At 41.8% G+C, this 25,754-nt stretch overlaps 1 protein-coding gene across 4 annotated transcripts in view; it reads left to right on the top strand.

Annotated features, from left to right (window-relative positions):
• The window catches only part of LOC147034886 (DENN domain-containing protein 2B-like), a 187,905-nt gene that overhangs the window by 24,716 nt on the left and 137,435 nt on the right, over positions 1-25,754 (top strand). For all 4 annotated transcript variants that reach the window (XM_085890636.1, XM_085890626.1, XM_085890609.1 and 1 more), the window contains exon 2: positions 21,884-22,012. In XM_085890636.1, the coding sequence (XP_085746762.1) occupies positions 21,929-22,012 (84 nt within the window). In that variant the 5' untranslated portion in view covers positions 21,884-21,928. The remainder of the gene's footprint in view (positions 1-21,883; positions 22,013-25,754) is intronic.

Consider the following 25,754-nt stretch of genomic DNA (forward strand, 5'->3'; position numbering starts at 1 on the left):
ATTTTCTAAAAAATAACAGCATTACATTATACAGTACCTTTAATGAAGGAAAAGCTGTTGTTATTGAATGCTTTAATCGCACCTTAAAAGAAAGACTATGTAAAAAATTCACACAACTCGGTTCACAACAATGGTTATCTTTTATTCAGGATATTGTACAGAGGTGTAATGACACGACTCACACGCCAACGAATATGAAACCATCAGAAACATTTACAAAATTAGAATATGAAAAAGAGATTAATGTTAGAAAACCGAAGTTCAAAGTTCATTATATCGTAAGAATATACAGATGGAAATCTCATTTTGAAAAGAGTTATGCTAAACGATGGACGAACGAACTTTATAAAATTGTTGATGTAATCGATACGGTTCCTTGGACTTATAAGATATATGATTTAGAAGGGGAAGAGATTTTAGGTTCATTTTATTCACAGGAATTACAAAAGACAAAACTAATCAGATAATACCCATGGGAGCAATGGGTTGGCGCTTCACTCCCCCCTACTATAAACCGTTGTGGACACTCGAGGGCCAAGTTCGAGGTGTATAACAGGTGGCATCTGCCGTATATAATGTGTGACAATGGGGGACGTTCTTAGATCTGTGAACCCAAAACACAGAATCCTCAACTGAATAGTCGAGGCTTAACTTTTGTTTGTTGGTGTGTGTGTGTGTGTGTGTGTGTGTGTGTGTGTGTGTGTGTGTGTGTGTGTGTGTGTGTGTGTGTGTGTGTGTGTGTGTTTGTGTATGTACCCCCCCCCCCCTCACATTCAAAATCTAAACCCCCACCCCAACCCTCACATTCAAAATCTCAACCTCTTCCCAAACCATCATATTCAAAATCTCAACCCCCACCCCAACCCTCACATTCAAAATCTCAACCCCAACCCTCGCCCAACACAATGTCTTTTTTTTTCAATACGTATTTCAACAATATATATTTTTAATGTTTTTTTTTTCTCTTCCAATTCTGTCTTTTAATGCTTTGAGGTTTGATGAAGTAGAAAGGGGAAGTAAGAACCTTCCTGAATCTTCTTCCCACAACTAACTATATATATATATATATATATATATATATATATATATATATATATATATATATATATATATATATATATATATATATGTATGTTTTTTTCTCTTCTTCCAATTCTGTCTTTTAAGGCTTGCAGGTTTGATAAAGTAGAAAGGGGGAGTAAGAACTTTCCTGCACTTTCTTCCCAGAACTTTCTTGATATTGCTCTCATCAAGCACCATCCAACAAAGAACCACATCGATAGGTTTAGATCCCCATGAGTGGTGGAAACCACATTTCAAGTCTCCAAAACAAACCCAACTTTCCAAGTCTTCAAGGTCTAACCACATTCCTGTTGAGTTTCCAAGATATGTATCACATTGTGAGTTATCAAGCCAGAACCTACATTTCAAGTCTCCAAAATAAAACCAACTTACAAAGTCTCTAAGGGATAACTCATTTCCTGATTTTTTTCAAAATTTGTGAGTCTCCAAGGTAGGCCCCATATTTAGAACCATCTTGGCAGAAGCCCTTTTCCTGACTCTCCAAGGTAGTTATTTAAACCATCAAGGCAGAACTCAATTACTCATCTTTTTTTTAAAATTTCTGAGGTCTCCGAGGTAGGTTTCACATTAAAAACCACCAAGGATAACTCATTTACTGATTTTTAAAAAAAAATTCTGAGTCTCCAAGGTAGGCCCCATATTTAGAACCATCTTGGCAGAACCCTTTTCCTGAGTCTCCAAGGTCGTTATTTAAACCATCAAGGCAGAACTCATTTACTGATTTTTTTTTTCAAAATTTGTGAGTCTCCAATGTAAAACTTGTATTCTGGCTCATCAAGGTATAACTTGTTCAGTGGGTATTATCTTGATAACTGACAATGAGTACTATTGTTGCAAAACTCTTTTTCAGGATTTTGCAGGTCTCCAAGATATGACTCTTTGGTTGGGCCATCAAGGTCGAGCTCGTTCTGTGGGTCTTGGTCGCTCACAAGGTTTTCAACCAAGCCAACAATTTCACCCCAAGTTGTAGCAAAAGCAGTATTTTCATTTTGTATTTCAGATACAATTTCCTGTGAGAGAAAATAAGAATGTATTAATTAAGTGATTTAATTATTGAATGAGTCTCTGCTTCAATCAAACTCTGTAAGTAGGAAAATAAAATCTTACCTCAACAGATAAGAGGTTTGAATCCAGTTCATCAACTTGAAGGTTTAGTTCCATACAAGTAGTAGAACTCCAAGGAACTCCAAGCTCAGCACAGCACTGCATTGTCAGTAAAAAATTTTTTTAAATTGAGTCTGGGTTGAAGCTTTATAGAGAAAGACTGGTTGCTATGGTTTCCTTTTTCAAAATGGAGAATTGTTTGAAAATTGCCTGGCCAAGCCCAGACAAGCCGTCGTTGGGATATTTTTCAAAAACATAACATTCTAGAATTTTCTCGTGAATTCTTTGTGTCAGAGATTAATTGGAAATGATGTAAGAGTAGGTGGGGCTTTGTAAAAGTGGGCGGGGCTTATGGAAAGTGGGTGTGGCTTATGGAAAACACCGCGTGCAAAGTGGGCGGGGTTTATGAAAAGTGGGTGGGGCTTATGAAAAGTGGGCGTGGATTATGCAAAAAATAATCTGAAGCTCAGGAGGTGGTCAAACAAGAGCATTAAGAGAAGTTTATCATTTTATCTCTGCTCAACAAAGATATTTAGACCAAGAACTAAGTTCGAAAATAATATTTGTGAACATACTCGATGGTGATGAATGCAATAGGAAAATTAATTTATTACCTCAAATAGAACATGATCAAATATTCGTTGGCTCACTCTTTGAGTGGAGTAAGAGAAATCATTCTCCTCTTTTGACCTGATGGGCCTTGAGCAAGAAAGCTTCTCCTATTAATTTGTATGAGGTTTTTTGGGGCCCTGAGACAGTCTCAATTTAACATGAGCTTGTATGGCAAAAAATCATACTTCTCTTTTTGTCCTGATGGGTCTCGAGTCAGAGACTTCTCCCTATACATTTGTATAGGAGGAATTAGCCTCCTGTTTCGGGGTTTTCGGGATCAATTCATAGTTTTCCCCATTCATTTGCATGGGTGCCTCAGAAACCCCATTGATCTCCTACTGCCCTGATGATCGGCCTAGTGTGGCGTCGGTCCCGCATGCCTGCTCAGCTGCCTCTGATTAGTGCTGATCAATGCCTGCCCTGTGATGCGTCACACGGCCAGAGCGATCCCGACTGCGCAGCAAGCCTATGACTGAATGTGGCTTTGCTGGCTGGAGAGGCGAGGAAACGTCCGCCATCTGTGGGGAACCGCCAGCTAGGACCGACGCTAAAGTGTTTGGATAAATCGATGCATGTTTCGCACAGGACGCGCAGATCCGCCATGGCCCACATGGTCAGTGTTCGCGTTCGCCCGATTCTGCTCTTGTATGCGCGGGGCCAACACCGATTTGTGTCAGGATTTGAGGGGAGCGATCAGATATAATAATTGGATGGAGGTTTGGAATGAAAAAGGACATAGATATAAGTGTCAGATGGAGAAATGGAGGGAAAAGAGAATGCCGATATAATTCGGCCTGAAATGGGTTGAAAAGTACACGCTGCCCGTGTCGTGTACAACGTGGCGTCGTTGTCGTTTAAACATTAGCAGCCTCTGACGACGTAGCTATTGGCACTAAGCTATGAGCCACTCTCTTGCCGATATTGGATCATTTGCTTCTGTGTTGTGCAAAACCACATCTGTGCAGCCTCTTTAAGAGATATTCATTCGTATGCCTTTTCAATGCAACCAGCAATCTCATGCCAGATCATCGGAAGCTCGAGTCAATCATCTCGAGCTGCCGAGCATACTATATAACGTGTCGCAAAAGTTGGGTTGAGGGATCGCTTGTGGACGGGAGCTCTGCGCTGTGCCATGCTCGTGCGGTTCCGTCGCGACCTTCTTATGCCCCTCCCCCAGCCGCGCACGTGCTGCACATGTTGGCTTCTGCGAGGACGCAAATTCGGATTTACCTCAGGGATAAGCGGAATATAAGAGTAGAAATAAAGTTTTGTGGTGAAAGCAAACATAGGTATGAGATCCCCACAACACGTGTCCCATTTGAACCACTAGACAAAGGGGAAGGGACTATCTAAATGTATATTGATGGAACAACTCTCTTAGCATCACTATATGTTGGACGGCATTGTCTTGGATGCATGTGGTTCCCAGAACCGCAACAATATATACTGTGTATATATATATATATATATATATATATATATATATATATATATATATATATATATATATATATATATATATATATATATTGTTGCTGGCCGGGGATTGGGTGAGAAGACCAATTGGGGGGGGCAGGGGGGGGAGCTATCTCGGCTCCCACCAGACTCCACGGAATTGTAGGCTGTCACACACGGATAATTCCGTTATGAGGCGGGCCGCTTAATCGACCGTGAATGCCAATAACTCGACTGCATGACCAAGGGTCCTCCCGTCTATGGGTAACCAGGTTACCTAATTAATCACGTGATTTAATTACTGGAGAACAAGCCCTCGGTACGCCTTCTCCGAACCGGATCACTCTATCGGACCAGATCACTTTACCGGATCTGATGCAGCCGAGCGACACTGCCAACGACGTACCGGCTAAGAGGAACGGATCGTTAGGAATACATTCCCGGTTAAGCTAAGATTTGGAACATGCTGGACCAATGAAGTAAAAGACAAAAACAAGCTGGGAACATTTCTAATAATGATTTATTTACAAGCAGGTGAGGAAGGGTATGTGATACAATCAATAGATTTATTGAGGTGTGCAAGCAGATATAGGTAAGAAACGTGTGGTGCGGCAAAAACAAGCAACTCATGAAAGTGGACGCAGAGCAGACCTAACCCAAAAATAATAATAGTCTTCTGCAGGCTTACTTATATAGATAGACGCCAGGACACACAGACTCACAAACACAGACACAGAAAACCTGATGAAGAGGAATTGAAGCAAGACAGGAGAGGAGTTGAGGTATGGTCTCTCGGTACCTTTGTATAATTGATTGCTCGAACATGTCACCAATATGTATGGGCGATGCAGTATGGTGCAGTACCCCCCTGCCAGGTGGCCATTCATCTCTTGCTTCGTGGAAACTCATGCAAAGCGTCGTCCAGAGAATGCGACGTGACCATTGGTGTAAAGGAGAGGCTTGAGTTGGGAGGGTGGAGTCAGCATCGTGTGGGTGGGGAAGAGGAGGCAGAGTCCAGGTGATGACGGTAGAAGGCGGAGTTGAAGTGATGATGACAGAAGGCAGAGTTGAAGTCCAGCTTGAGCGGGAGGCGAGGTAGGGCAGAGAGCCATCGAAGGCTCCGCTCGGACCTTTATAGGCCCCGCGGGGTGGGGGGCACCCCGAAGCTTTGTGTCGTCACCAGAATCAGGTGCTCTGATTGGCCACGACCCCCTGCGCAGCCTGGCTGTGATGGCCGGAAACTGCAACATTCTATTTCCAGCAAGATGACCCCACACCAAAAAATATCCTGCTCTGACCTCACGACATGACACGAATCGCCCACACCAAACTCCGTGTCATGAATTGCCTTGCAAAAACCCCTGGTCTGTGCCTTGATGACCGGCCGAGGGCGGCGTCGGTTCCTCACGCCCGCTCGGGCGCCCCCCGACCAGCGCTGGTCAATGTGCCTGCTCCGTGTGTGCCACGTGGCCTGAGCTGTACAACATGCCTCCTCCTGAACGCAGCTTTGCTGGCCGTAGATGCGGGAAGGTATTATATTATGGCAAACCCATGCACAGACAGTAGGTTGTGTCCATTCGTGCCCTGCTCTGTACGATAACAAAGTCGCGAGCGGTGCACGGGTCTGCCTTCGAGCACATTCCGTACAGTGCGTGTGGATCCGCCATTACACATGTGGCCAGTGCCTCACGTTTGCCCAATTCTGCTATGGTGTGCGCGGGGCGAACACAGATATGTGTCAGAAATTGAGGGGGAACGATCGGTTATATAATTATATCGAGGTTTGGAATGAAAAGGATATAGATATGTGTCAGATGGAGAAATGGAGGGAAAAAGAATGCCGATAAATGAAACCCAGAAATGTGTCGAAAGGAAAGCACCGCTTGCGCCTTGCACACTCGCATCTCGCCCAACGTGGTGTGGGGTTGCCTTTCCATTATCGGCCTCGGTACGTGTTCCTGTGTTTCCTGTCCATTGGGTGGAAATTACTGCTGCGCATGCGTTTGGCAGGCTGTGTTTTCTACAGAGGGGTGTCCAGCATAGTGCCTGCTTGGCCTTTGCTGAGGACCCATCTCACAGCGAAGGGCACACATCACTCAGATTTACCTCATGAATAATCAGAAAAGAAGAGTAGGAATGAAGTTAGAAATGAAATGATTCTGGACAGGTCGCCACTCTGACACAGGATACTAGAATTGCTCAATCATCCCAGCAAGCTGGTACTCATTTTGCTGACCTCAGAAGGATGACAGGCTTTGCCAACACCACCTGAAATTAATTCAACAGTTGAGCAGGATTTGAACTCAACACCCTTGGATCCTAAGCCCACCACCCGAACCATTAAGCCAACGCCAGGCACACCACACATTACTGCTTGGCTGATATCAGCAATTTTTCAGGAATCGGCATGTTGGAGTCAGTGTGATTACCGACTCCGGTGCATACTGTATAAAGTACAACCTGAAATCCATGAGTGTCTTTCACCAAAAAACAACGTTGCATTTATATAGAAGTTTCAGGGATATGTTCACAAACATTAATCTTTATAAACAGCTGTGTGTGACGGGTGGGGAAAAATATTGCCTCCGTAATTTAGAAAACATGTTAATACGGCAAACAGCTCGGAAATTGGGTGTCGTTTTAAAACAACTCACTCAGAATAACGAAGCATGAACCACTCATTCAGGATTATGGAGGACGAACCACTCGCTCAGGATGACGGAACATGAACCACTCAATTAGAATGACGGAGCACGAACCACTCGCTTAGGATGACGGAGCATGAACCACTCGCTCTGAATGACGTGGCGCGGCAAAAGCATCCGTCGTGAGTGAACGATTTGCTCAGAATGACATAGCGCGGTACCGCGATCGAATGTAGGGCACTCAGCAAGTGGCTTAAGCACTCAAGCAAGCACTCCAATTAAATGGTTAATTAAGAACGGCTGGCCAGGCTGTGGCTGCATTCCATATAGGATCCTTTAATTTTAAAGCCGGTTTTCACCGTCTTCACCGCATTCGTTCAAATCACGACTTTATCCACAAAAGCGTTTCTGTTTAATGTAGAACAATTCTGGAGACATTGCAAAGTTTATCGCCCATGAAATAAATAAATAAACAATCCACCACGTTGTCTGTTTGCTGTGCACGCATAAGGTGGTAAATCAGTTCGCGATCCGCCCAAACATGATAACTTTATTTTAAAACTTCCATTTTCACCAAATTTGCTTTGATTCCTTGTAGAGAACCTCACGAAACCTCCGAAAATGTAGAAACTGATCTGGCAGACACTATGGATAGGCAGTCCCTCTTGGGAACAAGGAATGAGGTCGAGCAGTGAATGCATTAAATAATACAGCTCAATGAAGCTAGTTAATTTTGTTACGTTGTTAAATCTTTTGTTTACTCAATATAATTATCCAAACAGTAGAAAACGATAAGTTTAATGCTTTGGAAATTTCACATTTTCTTGTGTATGTGTGGAGGAGTTCATTAATGTTCAACAGCCTTGCTTGCTTCAATTAAATAGGTATAATCGGCTTAGTTATAAGACTCGTTATTTCTTTAAAATTTTCAGAATTCACAACAGATTTCGACACTTATTTCGTCCGGACAATATACGATCCTAAAAAGTGAATTAATATTTCGATGATATACTTTAATTAATCCTTGAGAGTAGATTGTGGAAAATAGTATCATATAATGCATTAAATCGCTCCAAGCTCCTAATTTGAAAACTATCATACTCGTGGGGCAACTTAGCATAACAAATGTGCATTTTGTGAGGAAAGCACCAAATTTGGCACACTAGTAGCCTATCATATTATGAACAGATTTGGATATTGGGCCATCTCAAAATTTTTGATGGCAGTGGAAAATGGCTGCCACAGCCATCAGCGGCTGAATTTGAGATGGCCCAATATCCAAATCTGTTTATAATATGATAGGTTCATGATCTTCAAAAGGGGTATTTCATTAACCCAAACACCAAATTTTCAGTCATGCATTTCCTTGGAATTTTCTTGGAATGCATGTAAAGTTTGAGGGCACAAGGTTTCATGGTTTGGGAGTTATGGAGGAGACACCCTGACATACACATGCACACACACACACACACACACACACACACACACACACACACACACACACACACACACACACACACACACACACACACACACACACACACACACACACACACATACACACACATACATACACACATTTATTGGTCTAGGTGATATGATATGATGTAAACCATTGCACAGGCTCAATGGGCTTGGCAGCCTGTCATCCTTCCCCTGCATTGAAGATGCACATGTATATATATATATATATATATATATATATATATATATATATATATATATATATATATATATATATATATATATATATATATATATATATATATATATATATATATATACCACAAGGGGAAAACCAGAGATGTCAGGATAAGTCAATTTTGAAGAAACTGAAAAACAAAGTCTCAAGACTTTGGTGGACTGTTTAATAACTGTCATATGGATTTCTTTTCCAGTAAAAGGAAGAGTGATCATTGTCCGATCAAATTAAGCATGTAGCATTTGCCAAGCTTCTGTGTTATTTAATTTAAGAGCAAACAACGAATCAATGTTGCAAACTGACATCACTGGTTATTCCCTTGTTTAATAATTGCCATGCAATTTTAACCCAGGATGTGTAGCAAATTCCTGCTTGTTGGTTATTAGCATACATTACATGACTTTGATCACAGATTATTTTTTTCAACATTAAACGGTCATTGTTTTTTTGTTTGATTGGTGTTCAACACCATGCTCAAGGGTATTTCGCTTATATGACGACGGATTCTCCATTTCTTACTCCGTACTATTTAATATGATGGAAACCCGGAGGAAACCAACGATAAACCACCCCCGCGATAGCCGAAGTCACCACATGTGACTCCCTCATATACCTAAGCAGGTTGATTGGGCGGTGGGTACATCGAATGAGGATGGGTACTCAGACGCGCTAACCATTAAGCCACGGCGTGGGTCCCATAAAAGTCACAATATACGTTTGACCAGGCTTGAACCACGATATGCACCAACTACGGAGCCCATGATATAACCAAATAGGCTATTGTAGTGCTCAGAGTTTATGCTGTGATAGTTTTACAACCTTTTATAATGTAGTTTCTCAACTCTGAATATTATGATGGAACAGTTAACATGAATGACGCAGAAAGCCAATCTTATCTGAGTGAAAACTTTAATTTTAAAACTTTGCAGAACACAAAAACTGTGATCAAAAATAATAGATCCATGATATAACCAAATAGGATATTGTAGTGCTCAGAGTTTATGCTGTGAAAGTTTTACAACCTTTCATTTTTTAGTTTCTCAACTCTGAATATTATGGTGGAACAGTTAACATGAATGAAAGGGAGATAACCAGGAGTAAAGTACTGACAACTCTGGGTTTCTACTTCTTCAGCTTTGACAACACTTGTTTTTTCATTGCACGGCTAAACTTTATACCATATAAATTATGACACCCCTGGTTATTTGTTTAAGTAATTTACTAATATTGTGAGAGGAAACCTTATGTTGCCAACGATTGGCAGGTGCAATAACCATGAAATTTATAAAAAGTGACCTCTGGTTTTCCCCTTGTGGTCTTCATATGTATGTATATATGTATGTATGTATGTATATATATATATATATATATATATATATATATATATATATATATATATATATATATATATATATATATATATATATATATATATATATATATATATATATTACACCAATATGAGACGCAAGTAGGCCCATCGAGTCTATGTAGTGGTTGCCAACCTATGGTTTACATCCTCTGTCCTTCTTTTCAATGCTGAACATCAAGAAAGGAAGTGGCACGTGCATGTTTGAAAGTCTTTGGTATGAGTCAGCTGGGATTCAATCTGCTGACCTCTAACCCTCAAGCTATATACAAACATACAGAACATTTTCTTAAGGGGAAGACAGACACAATAATTTGAAATGTACCTAAGTTTGTTTTGTGTCGATCTCAGTGATGTGTTTTTTCCTACCAAGCTACTTTAAATGTCTCTTCATGCTTTTGTTTTGCTATTATTGTAATAGTTTGCTTATTTATCACTCCCTGCTTTGTTATGCAATATTTAAAGTCTTCCCAATGCAGTTAGCATGACTGGCGTCTTATCAAAAGCTGATGTTAAATGTCGTCCTTGAGGACGTTTTTTGTGATGATGAGCACGTGATATTCACAAACAGTTGTCGGTTAATATCGTGGAGGAAACAAGATTTCCTCTTGTTTCAATTTTCCAAAAAGTTACGTTTGCTTTATTTTGTGTCGAGAGGTGGTGGTGGTTGGATTTTCAGGTTTCTGATGTCTAATTTCTGCTCACAAATTTGAACTGCACTCGATAAGTTCTTGTCGGCATCTTGACTTGTCAAGTCATACTGGCAAAGCTTCTGGTCGTTTGTAGTAAACACCATGCTTGAGTGGGGGCAAAGTGATGTCCATGGATGTAAGATTTGTGATCTCGGATTAAGGTTAGTATTTCACTGGTTTGGATTTAGGGACAGAGTTGCAGTTGAATGGTGATGAAAATGATTTTATGCCTATCCAAAGAGTGAAACAGACTCATCAGATGGAGAAGTTACAAAAGGAAGACAGATATTTTATAAAGCCAGTACTCAATTTACAACACTGACAACAAAAGGTGTCCTATTTCATTTGGCAGATTTGTGGCCAGGCATTAACATCAATTTTATCTCTATAACCAAACTATCACCATATGAGGCCACCGACTTTCCAATCAATCCTGGTGCCAACTGCCAATAATCATGTTCTCTGGTAAATGCAGCAATGCAGTTCATCTAATTCTTCAGTATCTGTATTTCTCTTTCATATGAGGGAGATTTTTGGCCACACTTCTCTTTTATGTGTTGCATTTTAGTGCCCATTGCATGTTGTCATGACATTATTAAGTGAACCACATTGTGGGGACTGGTGTCACATGACCCAACCAGGTGGGGCAGACAAATTATCCCCTTCCTGAAGGTCATTAACTGACAATGTGGTATTGACAGAAACTCTTTTGAGATGCTTAGCCACCACCACCATACCCCGAGGCTTTATCTTTCAGCACAAAAGGTCACCTGGTGATCCAGAAAGCTACTAAGCAAAATGTGGACATTTTTTTTTCACAAAAATTGAGAAGTTGCTGATTGCTCACAGACTGCAAGACTAAAAACCCAGCTTAAGAAGTAAATATCTGGATAATTATTTCAGCCTTCGCTGTTCTCTAAAACAGCAGTTGTTCAAAACGTGCATAGATATGCAGGTATGTACCCATACTCGTCGGGCCGAAGCAACTTTTATATTCTGTTCGAATATCAACTAACGTGAATAGATGAATGATACAATATTGTTATCAAATAAGCAAATTAAGATGTCGTGATTTATTTTGTCGAGACATGGGCGAGAGATGAAAGGAAGGGATTTTGTTTTTGTACACAGCGTTAAGGCTCGTGGAAGAGCTAGAACACAGAATGGATCAGGGCACAACATAACAAAACGAACAGTAGAAAGAGAAGGGGGAAATGCCAACAGCAGGGTTGAAGGATAAAATAGGAGGAGACTTGGACAAACATGGAAGTGCGGAGGAAAGAGGGATACAGAAGCCAAATTTGGGGGGTCGGGTAGGGGTAGTTAATGGGGGTAGAAAATATCATGGTTTTGGATTGGGGATGATCTGAGATGGTGGTGAATAGCTTGCTGTCATGGAGACCTTGTGGGAAGAAAAGAATGAAATTGAAGAGAATGTGGAAATTAGTTCCACAGTCAGGAAAAAAAAGGAATTAATGAGTGGAGGTGAGCAGTGATTCTGTATTTTTGGAGCTTCACTGAAAGGGGATTGCTCATGGACCATGTGTGTCCTGCAGAAAACATGGAAAGAGTAGAGGGGGCAAGACCACAAAGGAAGCGATGGCAAACTGATAGGTCCATCCACTCAGCTTCATTGCGGGAGAGTCCAGTGATCTTTAAGGCCTTAGTTTCCACGGCAATAAGCTGAGCAAGGTGTGAGGCAGGGGAGCAAGCCCAGATGGGAAAGCAGTACTTCATAAAGCTGAGGATGAAAGCCTTAAAGATGGATAGGAATTCAGTTGTGCCAAGGAAGGACTTTGCATGATGGAGGATGCCCAGTCGATGACTGGCTTTGGAGGAAAACTTTGAAATGAGGTTTACCCAAGAAAGATCATGGCTGAGACCCAAAGTTTGAATGACTGAACTTCTTTGAGAGGGTTGTTGAGAAAGTAGATAGGAGGGTTTGCAGTATGGTCGAGAGAGAGAGAGAGAGAGAGAGAGAGAGAGAGAGAGAGAGAGAGAGAGAGAGAGAGAGAGAGAGAGAGAGAGAGAGAGAGAGAGAGAGAGAGATAGAGATAGAGATAGAGATAGAGATAGAGATAGAGATAGAGATAGAGATAGAGATAGAGATAGAGATAGAGATAGAGATAGAGATAGAGATAGAGATAGAGATAGATAGATATATTGATTTCTCAGGATAAAAGACATGTTCCAAGTGTTTGACCAGTTTGTGATTTTGTCAAGGTCTGATGAGTGGGAAGGGGCTGCTGTTTGTTTGTCAGAATGATGTGAGATGTCACGGCAGAGAGTGGAGTCATTAGCAAAGAGATAAAGAGGACTTTCCAGTGAGAGAGATAATTTATGAAGATTAGGAAGATTCGGATTTTTGCATCTATTGCTAAAAGGATAAGTTGGTTCTTGGTTGTTATCTCCCGATTCGAGTTTCAGAATGTGGAATGGAGTCCGAGGACTTGAGGTATCCACCTCCGTTTTGTTGAAGGATCTTGTTTTTTGGACTAGGTTGTGAAGATTTGTGTTCTCAAAGTTTTGTTCCGAGGGGTCTTTTCAGGATTGTCACCACCCCTGGACAGCTTCCAACCGTAGTTCATTTGTTGTAATATTCCCAGGGATGGTTTTTAAGATCTCTGTAAGGTTCTTCGTCATCATTCCCATTGCTCCAACTACAGCTGGTACAATTTTGGATCTCTTCAGCTTCCAAGATCTTTTCACTTCATTTTTTAGATCCTGGTATTTGGTCATTTTCTTAATTTCTGTGTTGTTTAGGCCAAAATTACTGTGTACTGACACCTCAGTTAGCAATGCCTTATTTTCCTTTTTGTACCTGAGTACTATGTCCAGTTGCAATACTTTGTTTTCTATGTTCATGCTTTGTGGGATCATAAGGGGAGTTAAATGTAGTGCTCAGAAGATGATATGAGGTGGGGAAAGTGCAGGGACAATGTCTCCATCGGAGTACAAAGAGAGGATGAGGTCCAGGTATGAGGAACTTGGTGAAGAACCCAAATGTTTGGTAGAGTGGAAGAAGTACAGAGAGGTGTTTAGGGAAATTGCAGAAGTTTTTTGTGTTAGGACATCAGGAAAGGGTGCATTTTCTTGGGATAGAAACTAGGTATGGTGGATGGAGAGAGGGAGGAAGTAACGGTGAGCTGGAATGTTTGTTTTATATAGAGGGAAAGTGGAATTAGTGGAGATCACGGAGGAGGTGCAGACAGCATTAAAGAGGATGAAAAAGGGAAGAGTGCCAGGCATTGATGAGGGAAAGTGGAATTAGTGGAGATCACAGCGGAGGTAATTGATACAGAGATGCTAATTGCAGCGGGAGAAGTCGGAGTCAGTTGGACTTCATAGTTCAAAGGCTGTTGAATGTATGTATGAGAGAAGGTTAAATTCTGGAGAATTTGAGGACAGGACCAATTGTGCCGATTTTTGGAAGAGGAAGGGTGATGTTCAATATCCCGGGAAGTACAGGGGCATCAGTCTCCAAAGTCTTCTAATGAAGGTACTGGAGCGGATTCTGGATGTGAGGATAAGGAAGAGTGTGGCGATGTAGATCAGAAAAGAGCAACAGGGATTTAGAAAGGGTAGGGAGATGACAGATAGGATATTCATGCTGAGACAGCTGGTGGAGAAGAGATTGTAGGTGCAAGGTAGGATGGCATTGGGATTTGTGGACCTGGAGGAGGTTTATGACTGTCCCGAGAGATGGTGATGGTGACACTGAGATGGATGGGAGTGCTTTTGCCGGAAGCAGAAGTTACGTTGGAGGAAGGGATATACAAGGGAACAAAAGGAAGAGTTTTAATTGGTCCTATGATGTTGGATAATTTCAGTGTGAATATCAGTTTGACACAGGGAAGCTCTCTCAGCCCACTCATGTTTATCATCGTGATGGAGCTGGTAAGCAGTAAGGTGAAAATGATAGATATTCCGGGGAGGATGTTGTATGCGAATGATCTGGCTGTTGTGGTGGAGAGTAAGCGGGCGATGCAGTAGCTACTGGGGGAGTGGAAGGAGGCATTTAGGAAGCATGGGCTGAAGATGAGAATGGAGAAGACTGAGTTGATGTGGGTCAGGCAGCAGAGAAAAGAAATGAATATCATGTTCGAGGGGAAGGAGATCATACAGGGAAATAGGTTTGGGTATCTGGAATGATCAGTGAACGGGGATTGTTGGTTGGAGGCAAAGGTGCATAGGAGGATTCAGATTGGTACAAATTTGTGGATGAGGGTGGATGGATTGATGGCAGACAGGAAAATTGAAAGGGAAGGTTCTGATGTCGTGTGTAATGCCGGCCTACTTTTGTCATCTGGAGATGGTGGCACTGACATAGAGACAAAAGAGGTTGCATGTCTGCGAGAACAACTGTCAGGAGGATTGTGGGAGGGAAGAGGGTTTATAGAAGGAGGATCGATGAACTGGGAGAGGAGATTGGTGTGCAGATGAGCTTGACAGGGAGATTGGTAAAAAGCCAGCTCAAGTGGGCTGGACACAGTGATGATTGGGGGAAAGAATGGCAAATAATGGGGATAGGTTGAGGGAACAAGAGAGGAGGAAAAGAGGTAGACTGCAGTTGAGATGGGAGTATTGTGTGAGGAGGGATATCAATAAGGTAGGGTGGTTGGAGAGTGTAGATAGTTGGCTGAGGACAGTGAGAAGTGGAGTATCATGGGAAATGTAGGGCAGAAGATTGGTACCAATGGACCACACCCCTTTTAAAAGGAAGAGAAGGAGGAGGAGGGGAAGAAGAAGAAGAAGAAGAAGAAGAAGAAGAAGAAGAAGAAGAAGAAGAAGAAGAAGAAGAAGAAGAAGAAGAAGAAGAAGTCAAAAATCCCTTGTGACTGAAAATCATTGCTCTTTACTGCAGCGATAGTATTTTTCATGATAGCTGGAGACATGTAGTGGAGACATTGTGATATGCCACTGCACACATAACATTTTGGTGCATTTCCATTATGGTGGCTGGTCGATCATGGTTGGGGGGTATAAGGAGGAGGGGTCTTTTATACATTAAGATGGGTGCACAGTGTTTTGCAGTATGAGTTTGACTTGCCACTGATACAGTGATTGGCTCCATGATGGATTTGTTTGTCCTTTTGCCAGTGTTGTTGGTCCTGACTGACAACAACACTTACCATTGTCCACCAGTACCTTGAGGAGGTGACCTTCCAGAATGATGGATTGATCAGCTCGCTCACCCAATATAAATCTTACTGAACATGTATGGGACATGATGTTGATTGAACGACAGCAGCGTCACGTACAACCACAGACCCTGGATCGGATAATGGAAGTAGAACCAACCAGGATTTCTTCCAGCTCAGCATTCCAAGATTGCCAAGCCGTTTTCATTGCCAAGGGTGGACCCCACTTGTTGAACCTCAAATCCAGATATTGAGACTAATTAATGTTTGTGGAGAATACACTCATTTATGTATTGCTAAGTTTATGGCTTATAACTTGTGAGAAATGTCTAATTTTCATGGATGATGAGAAATATTGGTTTTGTTTCAAATATTAATTTTAAATACTGCTGCTTCCCTCCTTAACTTTTTTGTATCCTTTAGTATTTTGTGTGTGTGTTTTCTTTTAAGAAACGGAATGTCCTTCAATTTCAAAAAGTGATTGATCGTTACATCGTTATCGTTGTAGTCAATTACACTTTACGTCGTCATGTGAAAGAATTATGCCAGGTAGCCAACAACGCAACTTAACAGTCGAGTTCAAAGCTAAATCCTCAAGTCATTACCATTTAGAAGAAGAAAATGAAAACTTAAGCTGTTATCTCGACTATAAGAGAGCTGTTTCCCTGTGTGTGTATGTTGGAGTGTTGTCACCATTTTTCTCAAAGATGGCTGAACCTGAATTGATCTTCATTAAACATTCAGGGATTCATCAGTGAGTACTGGGGAGTGTTTTAAGCCAATATATGTGTACATATATATATATATATATATATATATATATATATATATATATATATATATATATATATATATATATATATATATATATATATATATATATATATACAGGGTTTCCCCAAAAAAATACAACTTTTCATCTGCAAAGAGGATGGTCATAACATATTTTTAAAAAGATATCTGGCTGGATAGAAAGCTGAAAGGTTGAAGTTTATTGTACCAATGTCAAAATTGCCACTAAAATTTAAATTTTGGTATAGAATCGTCGTTTTCTTTTGGACCACATGTTCGACGTAAGCTCCACATTGTCCAATCACTGCCTGCAAACGCATTGTCATGTTCTCCATCACTTTGGGAAACGTTTCCTGAGGAATGTTCTGGATTTCTCAGTGGATGTTTTCCTTCAGCTGATCAAGAGTCTGAGGCCTACGCTTTCCATAGATCCTGTCCTTGAGATATCCCCACAAGAAGAACTCTGGAGGAGTAAGTTCAGGGGAATACGGTGGCCACTCAACGTCTTCGTAGAGGGAGATGAAGCGGCCCTCAACATGTTGGTTGAGAAAACGCCTTGTTTCCCTGGCTGTACGGGGTGGTGGCCCATCCTGCTGGAACCACTGGGTTCTCATCTGGATCAGGTTGTTTCTCCTACGGGCCTGAGTACGTAGCTCAGGCAGATAGAATTCCTGAATCATTTCGCGATAGTTCCTCTTATTTACCGTGCAAGTGCGTCCCTGGTCATCTTCAAAGAAGTATGGACCAATTATCCCATACCAACCAACCACCAGCCACACGGTGACTTTGATAACAGATCGAGGCACCAGTTCAGTTGATGCATTACCAGGATTTTCAGTTCCCCAGTACCGAAAGTTTTGCTTGTTTACCTCCCCGGACAAGTGAGCATGGCATTCGTCCGTCATGTGAAGTTTTTTGAGGACGTCTGCATCTTCCTCCAACTTTCCTGAGAACCAATTTGCAAAGTCTAGTCGTTTGCGTTTCTGTAAATCAGGAAGCACTGTTTCCGTTTGAATTTTGTATGGAAAGGCATGAATGTCTTGGCGAAGGATCCTCTGAACGGTGCTCTTATGAATGTTTGTCTCAGCAGAAAGTCGTCAAATCAATTTTTTGGGACTCTGAACGACCGCCTGTCTCACCATTTCCACATTTTCTTCACCATGACCTGTCCTCTTCCGACCACTGTGACCCTTGTGAAGGTCACAGATGGTTCCCACATTGGTAAACTTTGCGATGGTGCACTTTATTGCCCGAAAGTTTAGTGCATGGCTCAAGTGGATACCGAAATGTCTCGTGTAAAGACGTTGCACCTGTATGACACTTTTCGTCTGGTGCCAAAGTTCAACAGTTTTCGTCCGTTGTTGTACGGTCAGTCTTGGCTTTTTTCTGGCACTTGCTTGGTATCAAAATAAACTTCAGGGTCTCTTCAACAAGAAATGAAGCATTAGTGACAAAATTACTGCTTTTTTTTAGGATCAAACGACGCATTTTAAAAGTTGTATTTTTTTGGGGGACACCATATATATATATATATATATATATATATATATATATATATATATATATATATATATATATATATATATATATATATATATATATTGTTGCGGATTCGCGCCCGCCGGCGTGCGAGCGGCCACGTAACTCGAATTGCGGCACGTCGCCCACCGGACGGACAATCCCGTCGTGACCCTCTCGGACTAACGCCGGGAACTAGTCACGGGTGGGCCTTTCGGCCTCACCACGATCGTGCCAATCGGCCCCCCGCGTGGGATAGGGTTGCTCGCCAAATTCGACCTACCTAAGTACACACACAGAGGGTAGACCGGGCGATCGCACCTCGCCACAGGTCGACTTCGGACACGGGCCACTTTAAGCGACCCGTTCCGTACTATCGGGATAACCGATCGGTGTTATCGTCAACCTCGATGGTTTGATTAATTATCGGGCGTATTTAGCCCACGACCAACCCTTTACGTGAAGTAAGATGGAGATTCAATGAAAGAAAAGACGAAGCGAAACGGGAGAAACAGTTCAACATAAAGCACATTTATTCCGCGCAAACGGAAAGCACACATATACAATTACAACAATTATGCACCAAAAGCAAATGTAACAAAAGAAGAAACACCACAATAATGCACAAAAAGCAAATGTCAAAGAGAAACACAATGCAGATCTACTACCGACTACCGAGCACACGGCAACACTTATACAGTTTTACTTCACAGATGGCGCCGACAACACATATACTCAAAGCAAAAGAAAAAGGAAGGGGCCACCCTCATCGACAAGGGGGCAGACGGGCCTGGGGCCGAGACCACGTCGAGCCTACCCGTCTGCTGGTGATGAGGCGCAAGATGGTGGCGGCGCCCCGACTCCGTGCTCCTCCGCGGGCCTCGCTGGCACTGCCTGGAATGGGGTGGGAACGGGGCCCCCTTCTCACACTATCTCAGCGCGGGGGGAAACAGGAGGGGGTTGTTGATGCTCGGGGGAATGAGGATATCTGGCCGGCTTGGGTCCCGCGACGAGCGACTCCACTGCGAACTCGGTCGCGTTACCGGCCTCCCCTCTCCGCAGCTCCCCGACTCTCACACGAGCGCCGACCTCCACAAAGCCTCTTGGCTTCTCCAGCCTCTCCGGACCCCGACAGACACTCTCTCGACTGCCTTCGCCGCCGCCACAACTCTCCAACTCTCCCACTCTCCACTCTTCTCAACTCCGTCCAACTGCTCGACTCCCTCCAACTGCTTTCTCTTCTCAACTGCTCTGACTTGCTCCGCGCTCGGCGCTTTATAGTGCGACAGGAGAAATCATATGCAGATTTTTGGATCAGGAATCGCTCGGGGGCGGAGCCACGCTCCCCATTGGACAGAGGAAAAGTGGGCGTGAATGATTCTTGATCCGCGAATCTGCATATAGCGATTATACTCCGACGCACCTGGAGGCGGGGCCAAATCACCCCACGCTCGCTGATAGGACGGAACAGAAGTGGGCGTGAATCGTTCTTGATCCGATTTCTCGGAAAGGCTGGTGTTTTTGCACCCGCTGCTCGGTGCGCGCCCTGTACGAGTCCAGGATCGGTGCCCACAAGCGGCGCGGGAATGGCGGTGATGCGATGGTTGCGAGAGCGAGATGTGACGGCAAGGGTCGTGGCTGTTGGCGTTGTTGTTGTTGTGAAGCGGCGTTGCGGTTGGTGGTTGTTGTGTGATGGCTGTTGAGACGTGGTTGGTGGTGGTAGTAATGGCGGCTGGTCCAAAATAAAGATAGTAAAAGAAAAACGGCTATCTAAAAGGGTCGCAGCCCGAATGAATAACATTTATTCCCTCTAAACAACGGGTTTTGGCCTAACTACACATATACTTACAGAGATATCTCACCTACGGGACCTGAATGGTGGTTTGCGAATTTCGTCAACCACAACAATATATATATATATATATATATATATATATATATATATATATATATATATATATATATATATATATATATATATATGTTTTCTATATATATATATATATATATATGTTTTCTATATATATATATATATATATATATATATATATATATATGTTTTCTATATATATATATATATATATATATATATATATATATATATATATATATATATATATATATATATACATATACATATATATTTGAAAATATACCAAAAAAGTTTGTTTTTTGGATTTTTTTTTAATTGCTCTATAGTGCGAAAGTCTTTGTCGCTGTGTGAAAGGTAATATTAAATGATCCCTGACCCCATTCCTTAGTAGGTTTAGGGAAGTGTTTTATGCCTCCACAAAAAAATAGACCGGGCAATACCGGGAACTCCTGTGAGTACTGTCTGTATAAATTAAGCCAGACACAAATAAATAATATTCAGTCGTTGTTATGAGTGTTCATAACTGTTCTTGTTGTACCTGAATGTACTACTATTTTGATAAATTTTCATGATGAGAGCAAGGTGGTCTAAGATGAAAGCTTCCGGGATCCCCTCCCCCCCCCACCCCTTGTACAAAGTCCTTGGTCACACTCCTCATTTGGAATTGCTTGTTATATCATCAGCCAGAAAGCCCTCTGGAGCAGATGTTCGAGATACTGAAAGTTTAACCAGAACGGAGGAGGTTATCAGGTGGAGGAAGGGACAGTGATCAGGTATCCCCTCTTACTGTTACTGACAGGGACATATTACCCACTTTACTCAACTCAACATCACTATGTCTTATTAAACTGACCTGTAATTGATCGTACTGCCCAATAATTCAGTGTTATTGTCAATAAAATCCCAACCTATATTTGGCTTGTGTTTCTATTTATTCTCCATCCTCATGCCTTCAACCCCCCTCCCCCCCCCCACACAAATAATTGTCCTGATACCCCTCCTCCTATCACTTCCTCACTTCCACCTTGTCTCATCATCATCCCTTCTTGCAAATCCTATTTTATACATCAGTCTCCGTACCATTGTTTGTTTTGTGGTATAGCAATATATTGTCATGCAAATTCAAATTTAGTCAGTAGTTGAATATAAAACCACCCCATTGTGGACAATTCTGTTCACTGGAACGTTTATTCATCAATATCATGAAAACAATGTTTGTAACAGGGATGTAAGTCTCAAATCCATGTCTCGATTGAGACTCTTTTTTTTGTTGGATGAAGACTCACCACGTCACGCGTTGGACTTGGACTAGGATTTTAAAATCTTGTATTATGGACCTGCATTCAGACTTGACTTACTGTGACTCAAGTATAAAACAGGTTGGCCTGTTTGACATCCCCAACTGAGCTCATCATGCTGGGATCTGACGTTATAATTACAAGTAATTTTTTTCTCTCTCATCTCTGGGACAATCTCTGTCTGACACCTCCACAAAGTATCACTATTCAATGAATAGCTTTAGAATGTATGTATCAATCACCTTCATCTCCAGGCTTTGTAAGACTGGCTGGCATATATCAGACATTCTATGAATGTCCTTGTAATTTCTGTCAAAGTACACATGCCTTCTAATGTCCTCCTACATGTAGTATGTGAATAAGCTCCTCCACAAATCTACACCAGTGAAAGGGGGATAACACGAATGTAGCCACCCCAAAGCATATGCTTGGTGCCTTGTCCTCATGAGCTGTGCTCAGATGACTACTCCAAACAGACCAACCCATCAATGTATTTATCTATCTGGAACAATCACCTTTTGAAACACAGTTGAAGGCGATTACAGCCATCTCTTTGTGTGATCTCACTCTTCATTTCCTTCCTGTTTCCCTCTTTTCAGGAAGGCTGTGTCGGAGTTGTGCGGACCAGCGCAGTTTGAAAGTCCATGTCTTGGGCCCAGTCCCCTGCGTGCATCTGGCAATCTCAGCAGCGGAGGAGGAGGGGGGTCTGCAGGATCATCAGGCAGGATGTGAGTAAAGGCAGAGTTTGCTGCCAGGCTGCCTGAAAATCACTGGTTAGCTCAGGGAAAGATTGATCATAAACATGTTTTTGTGGTTAAAGTCATACATTGTTTTTGTATCACCAAAACATCATTTTATTGGTGCATCAGAGGTAGAGTCTGTGCTTGCACATATATGAGGCATGAATCATTTTGGCTGCTTGCTTCGAAGTGTCTATAATACACCATGCCATTTAGGCTCTGCTTTTGACAATAACATTGTCATGAGTATAATTGCTTTTGTAATCGGTGCCCAAACGACTCTATAAGTCCAGGAGCAAGTAAAGTTCAGTTCAGATTGTCATTGTTGTACAGGACTCTTTAAAAGTCATTAAGGGTAATATGGACCCTTAAGGACTTTCTTAATTCCAACCCGCCCTGCCCTAGACTGGCTAAGTCTTTCAACATCTCCTGAGTCTACATAATCATTGCCATGACTTTATAAACGCCAAATTAAAAGCCATGAAAATGTGGAAATATATACTCCAGAAAGTATTTTTCATGATCACTAATTCCTTGGCTGCGTACGAAAGAGGGCGACGTATCTAGAGTTGGTTCACAGCCAAAGAAGCATTCACGACTTGTCACGGGTGAATCAACATTCCACCCGAGAGTGTGAGCAACACAGACGTACTCATTCCTTGGGGTCCATCCATATTCCCCAAATGGTCCATATTACCTCATTTGCCTTTATTCATTTTGAGTGTTTTGCTGATACTGTATCTTACAATGAGAAAAGGTGAAATAGAGTGCTGATTTTTTTTTTCCCCCATGTTTCATATAAATGCCAATTATAACATAATTATCAAGGTAGAAAATAACAGTGTAATAATTTTTAGATCCTCGTGGAGGATCTCTAAGTCTTACTCACGTTGTTGTTCTTCATCTTCTTCTTGTGGACTTTTTTGTTTCACAGCCTACAGTTTTCATCGAAACTTCCTGAAACTTGGCATATATATGTAAAAATACCCTGAGCAGACAGTAACCATCTCCGATTTTGAAAATTCCTCCTAGAAAAAAAAGTTATGATGTCAAAATATCTCCGCTAATGGAAATCACCTAAAAAATTATCTCCGAAACCAGGCAAGCTGTTTGAATTTTGTTTGTGGGAATCGAGCAGGGCATTAGCACAGATAATTCATCGTAAACCTGATACATCACAATGACGTCATATTCGTTTTTATGACGTCATCATTAAGAGGACGAGGATCTTAGCTCATTTGAGCTTGTTCTTAAAATGGTGTTGTCTTTGTCTTTCCTTTTGGATTTGAACTGCTGATATATGGGATGCCGATACCCTTTGGAATTCTTGCTTCGCCGCTTCATCAATTTGTGAGGTGACATTTGAGTTGACCGATTTACCTTTTAATGTGTAAATTGGTCACCTTGTATGTTTAGAGTGTAAATCGACTGCCCTGAGCTTCCATTGGGGTTGAGTTGATAAGTAGCTCCGTAAGGTTGGCTGGCATTCTTCCATTTCGATAAATGACCACCAGCTGGTCTAAAAACTCCTTGGTCAAAGTCTGACGATAATCGCTTGCTTGTTGTGCTTTCGGCTGCAGTTCTTTATTACCTCGGGCACTGAAGCTGGACAGAGGTTATGTTTTCACCACTATCTGTTTTTTTTGTCTGGTTGTTTGTCTGTGAGCAGGATATCTCAAAAAGTTGTGGATGGTTTCAGACTAAATTTGGTGAACATGTTGGGTGTGTGATTCGGACGAACTGATTAGATTTTGGTGAAGATCCGGATCCGGATCTGAATACGAGAATCTTAAAGTGATTCTTCCCCATTGAGAGATATTTTTTTTCGATAGACAGCACGATATCTCAAAAAGTTATCGACAGATTCGGACAAAACTTGGTGGATATGTTGGTGGAATTTTAAATTTTTTAAAGTGATTATTCACCATTGAGAGATGGGAACAAAACGATATACAGAATGATATTTCACAAACGTTGTGGACGAGTTCGGTAGGTGACGTGAACAAGCCGATTTGATTTTAGCTCAGGTCTGAATCCAGATCCGGCCCATCATTGGGATACAAAATATTAACTGTTCAGCCTGGTGTTGGAATGCACTTTACGTAGTGCCATTGTAGTTGGAATGTGCATTATGTACACCTCCATATAGTCCCGGTATTGGTATGGTATAATCATTCTGTTAGTAATGTTTCTCTTGCATTCAAAGTTTCACTGCTCGTTACATCATTTCTGGAGGGATTTCAATGCTGCTTCCACAGTGCTGTTTGAAGATCAATCAGGGCAGCAGTTCCGAATTTGATCCCGGTCCTGACACACAATCGACACAATCGCCGACACATTTCTAACATTATCTTGGATTTTTTTTCAGGTCCATAAGAGTTATAGCTGTCTTTAGATCCCTTCTGAAGGGTGGTATTCTCTGTGATGCAATTCCCATACTTACTAAGGATGTAGAAGTTGTCGAAGTGGGAGTGTACTTTTTACAACAATCACAATGATATTAGTGAAAAATGGACAAATCAACATGGTCTCTTGGATTCCAGGCATCATGAGCTGTGTGCTCAGGTGGGAATGCAAACAAGCCAACCCGTCCAAATTTGTCCACGTCTGCTTTGTCCTTTCTATCTTCAATGTGCATGAATGAGTTCCCACATACAGATATAATAATCTAGGATCTCCATTTTACAGACCCGGAGTCACAGATATGTTATTCGCTAAGTGCTCGTTCCTCATGCTGTCCTCATGAAACAGAAATAAATCAATTGATTTATAACTAGTGTAACAAGCAGGTGAGTCTGTCGAGGGAAAGGTTTCTCAGTGGTGCATCACCATGAGGCTGCAGTGAGCTTTGCTGTTTCAAAGTTGATGCAAGTTTCACGTTTCAAACAATTAGGTACAAAAGATGAACGGAGGTTGAAAAGAGTTGTTCCATCGTGTGTATGGAGATTCTGATGGGTTTGAATTGTGAACAGTTCTGGGATTGTCTGTAGAGCCAGGCCTATCTTGTAGCTTCTTCACCAAGAATACGGTTTACTAGACCAGGTATCCATCGCATATGGAGTGAAAACTCACTAGCAAGATCATCCTGTTTTCGTCAAGGTACAAGTAGCTTGGGAAAAATCAGAGCCCAGGCTCACATCCCAGGATTTATCAACTTGCAGGGTACAACCTTGCCATGCTGTATACTTACGGCAGCACTGCTGGACTCGAAATCAGCTTTTGCCTGTGTTCTCACGAGTCATCTAATGGACATGTTTCAATTTTGTTTTGGAGTATTTTCGGGCTTTGGGAGCAGCATAGACAGCTCAATGGGCCATGTGTTTGAGTTTGAGTTGTTTGGTGCAGATTTTGATCCCTAGGTGTATGAAATCCAATTAAAATTGCACTTATGTTGTGGTGCCAGTGGTGGCATAGCATCGTTGAACAAGCCATCATTCAGAGTGGACGTGAAACCAGAGGTTTCATGTGCAGTTCTGTGAATGTAAAATATGTCATGGGATTTCAAGAGGAGACCTTTGTATCAGTACCAGAGCTTAGGACTCACCACTATTTTATGAAGGATGTTAAATGTGACCAAAAAAGGAAACAAGTTGGTTGAATAGTTTATTTGACATACAACACAGTTTTCATGGGCCAAATGACCTCTTCCTATTTATGAACTTATAACAGGGTATGAAGGCAGAAATACCTTTTCAAGGAGATGGCATTTGCGTTTGTTAACCCGTGGGTT

Source organism: Eptatretus burgeri, chromosome 1, assembly GCF_056783735.1.
Source record: "Eptatretus burgeri isolate ZD-2024b chromosome 1, Ebu_testis_v1, whole genome shotgun sequence".
Classification (NCBI taxonomy): domain Eukaryota; kingdom Metazoa; phylum Chordata; class Myxini; order Myxiniformes; family Myxinidae; genus Eptatretus; species Eptatretus burgeri.